General features: G+C 43.5%; 1 protein-coding gene across 1 annotated transcript in view; it reads right to left on the reverse strand.

Moving 5' to 3' along the window:
- The window catches only part of LOC135088709 (serine-arginine protein 55-like), a 33,352-nt gene that overhangs the window by 696 nt on the left and 25,156 nt on the right, over positions 1 to 7,500 (reverse strand). The window contains exon 2 of the mRNA XM_063983674.1: positions 1 to 1,639. This exon is cut by the window's left edge and continues 696 nt beyond it. Coding sequence (XP_063839744.1) covers positions 1,566 to 1,639 — 74 coding nt within the window. The 3' untranslated portion in view covers positions 1 to 1,565. The remainder of the gene's footprint in view (positions 1,640 to 7,500) is intronic.

Raw genomic sequence — 7,500 nt, forward strand, 5'->3', positions numbered from 1 at the left:
TGTTACGCACACACCTATCACTGTTATGAGTGTCGGTGAGGAGAGAAGCTACGCAACTTTTTTTTGTCTTATAACCACCTAACTTCTTTTTTCTCCTCTTCCTACAAGTCCCATAAATCGAGAAGCAGCTGCCTCGTGTTCTCCGCGCCACCATTACGAGCCGCGTGTCCATACTGAGCGGGTCAAAGTCTATATTTTCGCGGCTCCTAAACAAGAATAACGCCCCGAGTGTCCTTGTACTGAGTGGGCGCCGCGGGGCTGGTGATTCCTGTCCCATGGTGGTGGTGGTGGTTGTGGTCCTGCTCATTTTGTGCTGCAGAGGAAATTGCAGCATTTACGCCTCGCATTAGTGTTCCCTGCAGCTTGTGTCTCATTGGTGGTGATGCGTTTGTTCCTCGTTGTTAGGAGTCGTATTCTTAAACACTCCTGCTTCGCGCCTCCACTACATTCAAAAGTTTTTAATTGAGGTTACACGGGGTTTTGACGATATTTTTACAAGGTTTCTATTATTAACTGGAGGAACAGACTCGAGAACCCTGCTAGTCATCTCTGTGGCCTTTGAAAATAGTCGAGGAGAGAGCAAAGCGTTTCTGTATACGGGCCACAGTGCGACGTTGACAAATTTGCGTATGATACAATTATTCTTTGAAGCTAAGTATGATTGTAGGGGAGAACATATACATAAACTTAATGGCGTATGATAAATGTATTTCCTGCAGGTAAGTACGGTTGTATGGACAAGATGGAGCGACTTTAACTTATTCGCGTCCGGTTGTAAAGGAAAGGTACAACGAAAAAACTTATTAGCGTATGTTTAACGTATTTCTTGCTGGTATATACGCTTCTGGAGTCAAGACAGAGGGACATAAACAAATCCTCGTATTTATTCTCCACGGATAAGTGCGGTTGTAGGGAGAATACTGAACGACAAACTTATGAGCGTGTATTAATGTATGTACTACACTATGCTGTCCTTTTCATATACCCACCAGATAAACACTACAGACGCTACGAAAAGCAAAGCGGGGAAGACGCAGGACGGTAACTAAATCGACCTTACTATGGACACTAAACAATGACCTTTTCTTGGGTAGAGATTGAACGCGGGACCTTCTAATGTTGTTTTGCTACCTCAGATACCTCCCCTAGATTTGTTTACATGTGGAGGGAAACTACAGTAGTCTTTCTTTCCCCTTAGTCATTTCTGATAGTTTTCCTTACATGTAATGGAGAAAAAAAAAAAAAAAAAAAAAAAGTAAAACGCTTATTTTCCCTCAGTCATTTTAACTTATTTTCTTTAGATGGACTGAAAAAAAAAAGTATGATGTTTCTTTCCCCTCAGCCACTTAAAATTATCTTCTTTACGTGTGCCGGATAAAACAAACCCCGAATATAACATTTATTTCCCCTCAGCCATTTCAACTTCTTCATACTTACTACAGAAAAAAAAATATATAACATTTCTTTCCTATCAGTCACACTTCTACCAATCTTCACAGCACGTACGAGTATAGGAAGAAAAACCTCACTAGACTTACAAGACTAAAAGGAGGACTTGCCAGCACTTACACTGTTCTCTTGGCTCCACCGCCGGCCACTGAGGGCTCCACCACGATGCTGTGTCCCATGAAGCTGTAGCCTGCAAAGAAAACGGAGACAGGTGAGGCGCAGGCAAAGGTATAAAGGACCGTGTTGTGCTGTTTGGCTCCACGTGTACGCTATAGATTCAATGTCGCTTTGTGAAAATGACTGCTTTTGTAGGGTGATTTTAATTGGTGAATGGGAGTTTGGGAGGTGTGAATAAGTTCCATACTTAATTCTCAGTCATTTTCTTCTCTTAACTGTAGTGAAATTAAAAGTGAAGAACTAGATAAAAAGTACAAGAAAGAATTGATGTATTTTTAATTTTCTTTTCATTTATTTATTTATTTTATTTTTTGGGGTTCCTTGGTTGAGAGAGAGGGACTAACGCGCACATACACACACACACACACACACACACACACACACACACACACACACACACACACACACACACACACACACACACACACACACACACACACACACACACAAGCTACGTTCACCTGTTTAATGTCTCCTCACCTGTCTGTCTCATTTCCTCACCTGTAATGCTTTCACCTATTCACCTCCATTCGTGATTCCCTCTCCTCTCCTCTTCTAATATGAACAGTCTTCTCTTCACCTTCTTTACCCATTTTTTTTGCTCCTTTTTCTTCACCGTCTCTCCTATTCACATCACCTGTCTCCTCGCGTCTCACCTGGAAGTCTCGCCTCCCCACACCTAACCTCCGGGGTCACCTATTCTTTGTCTTCGCAGGTAAACATTCGGAAAGGTGCACCGCTTAGCCACTTCCGCTCACAAACTGTTTTGTCATGATTCAACTGTCTGTCTATTTGTCTGTGTTTCCTTCTTAGTCTGTCTCTGTTTGTTTCTGTGTTTGTATCTCTCTCTCTCTCTCTCTCTCTCTCTCTCTCTCTCTCTCTCTCTCTCTCTCTCTCTCTCTCTCTCTCTCTCCAAGCGAAGATAAGCAATGCATGCAACACTTCCATACGTATCAGTGAAGGGTAATACATAGTGTAGATGAATTTACACTCAAACTTATGCACAATATTTGCACTTGACATTTAAACTAATCACAAATCACAAAATAAATAATGAAACAGTACTAAATCTTATAGTAAACAACAATAATCCGTGAAATGAACGTGGTGGTGACAGAATACTTCACCTAACCTAACCTAACAGAATACATCACCTAACATAACTTAACTTAACCTAACTTAACCTAACCTAACCTAACAGAATACATCACCTAACCTAACTTAACCTAACTTAACCTAACCTAACAGAATACATCACCTAACCTAACTTAACCTAACCTAATCTAACCTAACCTAACCTAACTTAACCTAACCTAACCTAACAGAATGCATCACCTAACCTAACTTAACCTAACTTAACCTAACCTAACCTAACAGAATACATCACCTAACCTAACTTAACCTAACTTAACCTAACCTAATCTAACCTAACCTAACTTAACCTAACCTAACCTAACCTAACCTAACCCACCTAACCTAACTTAACCTAACCTAAGCGTTCACTGCATCGTAAACTGAACACTCAACCCAAAACAATAACACGATAAAATGCAACTCCAGTCATTACAAAAAACACGGGCACCACAATTAGCAACACGTTAGCAGAACACTTAACCCAGCTGAACAATGCCGCCTGAAACTGAACACCGGATTTCAACTCACCGTGACCAAGAACAAGATAAAATGAAGTAGAAGAATCAGAACACCATCACAAATCTCCACCCGCCCGTCCATTCACCCATCCACTCACCCATCCACCCATGCGCCCGCTCACCCACCAGCTCGCCCACCCACCCGCCTAACCCTTTATGTTCTTCCAGCGGGTAATTTTAAGCAATTTTCCGCCAAGTTAACCAATCAGAAACGCCCCCTTCATTCGGGCCTTTTTCCCTAAACGCGTCCACTCTTAAGGGGAAATTGGCGGCTCGCGAAGAATAGGTAGGGCGGGGCGGGGCGGGGCAGGGGGGTGGGGGTGGGATAGGGGTGGGCAGGTATAAACACAGGTCAAGTAAATGCTTCCGTCAGAAAGTAACACCTGAGTTTCCGGGAGAGACAGACAGACAGACAGACAGACAGAAAGACAGACAGGTGTGCTGGAGGAGGCCTAGGGTAAAATTCTCTCTCTCTCTCTCTCTCTCTCTCTCTGCAGGTAAATCCAAGTGTGCCTTCTTCAAACTTACCTTAATGACTTTTCCAGTAACCTTCCACCTCTATCATTTCCTTCCTTACCTTCCATGACCTTTGTTTCCCTTCTCTTCCTTCCTTTATTTTTTTCCCTCTCTCTCTCTTTCCTTTTCGTAGTTTTATACTTTCTCTCGCGCCTCTTGCTATTTCATCTATTTCCTCCCCCTTTTCATCTCTTCCCTATTTCCTGTTTGTTTCAGTTTCCCTCTCTACCCTTTTATTTATTCACCCACTCCCTGCTTCCTCCATTCCTTGCCTTTATCTTACCTCTTGCTATTTCATTCATTTCCTCCTTCATTCTTATTTTTTTTTCCTGTTTCCTGTGTTACTTCATCTCTCTTCCCTTATTTGCTTCATTCTCTACTTTCCCTTTCTTCCTTTCCTGGATATAAGAGGCGTAGCACAGACTCAGGAGGAGGAGGAGGAGGAGGAGGAGGAGGAGGAGGAGGAGGAGGAGGAGGAGGAGGAGGAGGAGGAGGAGGAGGAATGACAGAGAGAGAGAGAGAGAGAGAGAGAGAGAGAGAGAGAGAGAGAGAGAGAGAGAGAGAGAGAGAGAGAGAGAGAGAGAGAGAGAGAGAGAGAGAGAGAGAGAGAGAGAGAGAGAGAGAGAGAGAGAGAGAGAGAGAGAGAGAGAGAGAGAGAGAGAGAGAGAGAGTGACGCCTGAGAAGGGATGGATAGAGAGGAAGGGAGAGGAGGAGGAGGAGGAGGAGGAGGTATAATTACACCACAGGGAGGGCGGCGACCCCCCCTGATGCCTGGAAGATCTCCAAATGTCTGGAAACAGTCACTTCTCCTCCGCCATGTTTTCTCCTCCTCCTCCTTTTCTACTTCTGTTTTTCTACTTTATTTTCAGTGTTCCCTTCTTTCTTCTTCTACTACTACTACTACTATTACTACTACTACTATTTCTGAAACTTCTATAACCCCTTTCCTTCCTCCTCCTCCTCCTCCTTTTCTACTTGTGCTACTTTTCCTTCAGTGTTTCCTACTACTACTACTACTACTACTACTACTACTACTACTACTACTACTACTACTCTTTCTTTTCTCCTCCTCCTATTAATCCTCTCCCTTCCTACTACTACTACTACTCAATTCAATGACTAATGTGCTCTCTATATTCTCCTCCTCCTCCTCCTCCTCCTCCTCCTCCTCCTCCTCCTCCTCCTCCTCCTCCTCCTCCTCCTCGGTCAATATTCATCCCCCCCACCCTCTTCAGATAGGCTTAATACGATATAAACTCCCGGTAGATGAAATAGATATAAGAGAAAGGACACGAAGAAACCTCTCTCTCTCTCTCTCTCTCTCTCTCTCTCTCTCTCTCTCTCTCTCTCTCTCTCTCTCTCTCTCTCTCTCTCTCTCTCTGCCAAACTCACAATGAAGATGGAAGTTGGGCGGCGCTGTGTGTGTGTGTGTGTGTGTGTGTGTGTGTGTGTGTGTGTGTGTGTGTGTGTGTGTGTGTGTGTGTGTGTGTGTGTGTGTGTGTGTGTGTGTGTGTGTGTGTGTGTGTGTGTGTGTGTGATGAAAAAAAGGAAGGAAGGAGCAAGAAAAGCATAAGAAAGTGTTAATGGAAGGAAGTTAAACATACCTGAGAGAGAGAGAGAGAGAGAGAGAGAGAGAGAGAGAGAGAGAGAGAGAGAGAGAGAGAGAGAGAGAGAGAGAGAGAGAGAGAGAGAGAGAGAGAGAGAGAGATAATCTTTCCTCATATCCCCAGGCCTACATGCTTGAATAGGGAGGGAATCACACACACACACACACACACACACACACACACACACACACCTAGCCTTTATTCCTCAGATTTGGCACCAGAGACGCTTTCTTCGTTTTCTTTCTTTTTTCGAGAAATTTTGGTGAACTTGCCAAGAGAGAGAGAGAGAGAGAGAGAGAGAGAGAGAGAGAGAGAGAGAGAGAGAGAGAGAGAGAGAGAGAGAGAGAGAGAGAGAGAGAGAGAGAGAGAGATGTATACAGTTTTCTCAGTAACAAAATCTCTTGCTGGTCTCCTCCTCCTCCTCCTCCTCCTCCTCCTCCTACATGGCTGGAAGACCTTGACCCCTCCCCCTCCTCCTCCTCCTCCTACTCCTCCCTCCAATTAACGTTCCTAAAGTGCCTGCGATCTGCTTGCGTCACTTCCGGTCTACAATCCTGCTTATTTATTGCTTGTTACCTCCTCCTCCTCCTCCTCCTCCTCCTCCTCCTCCTCCTCCTCCTCCTCCTCCTTCTCCTCTAGCTCCTTTTCCCTTATCTGGTACTTTTAATTCGTTCTTGTATCGAATTTCAAGGTTTAGTTTTCGCGTCTGTTGTTGTTGTTGTTGTTGTTGTTGTTGTTGTTGTTATTTTGTTAGTTCCTTTTGTTGATGTTGTTTCCTTTGCTTTTGTTTTATCTCCTATTGCCTCAACTTTCTTTTTTTCTTCCTCTTCTTTTTCATCTTCGTTCTTACCATAATTATCTTTTTTGTCTTTTCTTTTTTGTATTACTCTTGTTCTGCATTCTCTTGCCAGCACTCTTGTCAATTTCATCTTATTCTTGTCCTTCTTCATCTTCTCCTCCTCCTGTTCTTCCCCTCCTCCTCCTCCTCCTCCTCCTCTTGGTTACTTCAATTATCTGGTCGTTTTGCATCATCTGAATCCCTACCCTCCTCCTCCTCCTCCTAATTACCTTTACCTCCATAATTACTCTTCTATAATTACAAAATTTATCCTGGCGGCTTGTATATACCCAGTCCTTGCCCAAATACAGACGACCCTACCTGATCCCCCTCCCTTAAGCTTGAATCGCCGTGTTGTGCTTAGCTACTGTATATTTTGTTTTGTGAGAGAGAGAAGGGGAGGAGACAGACAGGGGAAGGAGGGGAGGGAAGTTAGAACAGGGAAAAATGGATGTTAGGTGGGAGAGAGGAGAGAGGGAAAGAAGAGATGGAGAAGGAGGGAAGGGAAAGGGAAAGAAAGAGGGAGAAGAGATAGGAAGAGAGAAAGGCAGGGAAAGAGATGGGAAAGAGAAGAAAAAGGAGAGGAAAGAGAAAAGGATAGATAAAAACAAGGAAAAGATGCGAGAAAAGAGAAGGAAAAGAAAAAGGAAAATAATGATCAGAAAGGAATATAAAGAAAGAAGTAGCATATCGTTTGACCACTAGCGAGAGAGAGAGAGAGAGAGAGAGAGAGAGAGAGAGAGAGAGAGAGAGAGAGAGAGAGAGAGAGAGAGAGAGAGAGAGAGAGAGAGAGAGAGAGAGAGCGGACATGTGTGTATTATGCATGATACAAGGACTGCCGCGTGTAGGCCTATCGGCTTCCATAGCTTCACTTCAGTACTGTATACATATTGTGATGAAAGTAAAGTCATCATCATCATCATCATCATCATCATCATCTTTAAACGTCACTGTCACTATCTTAATCACAATCTTAGTCATAATTATCAAAATCATCTTAATCATTATCACTTTGCTCTTCGTCTTAATCATCACCATCATCACTTTCATAATCATCTTTATCACCATCACCATCAACACTATCATCACTCTCACCATCAGTAAATATGAACACAATGCAAGACGAGACAAATGCATTTCCTCTCCTTCACTCCTTCCTATCACCTTCACCTTCACCTTCCCCTTCACCTTCACCTTCACCTGTCTAACCTACACACACACACACACACGCACACCTGCGCATCATTACTTCCCAGGCTA

The sequence above is a fragment of the Scylla paramamosain genome, chromosome 31 (genome assembly GCF_035594125.1).
Source record: "Scylla paramamosain isolate STU-SP2022 chromosome 31, ASM3559412v1, whole genome shotgun sequence".
NCBI lineage: Eukaryota > Metazoa > Arthropoda > Malacostraca > Decapoda > Portunidae > Scylla > Scylla paramamosain.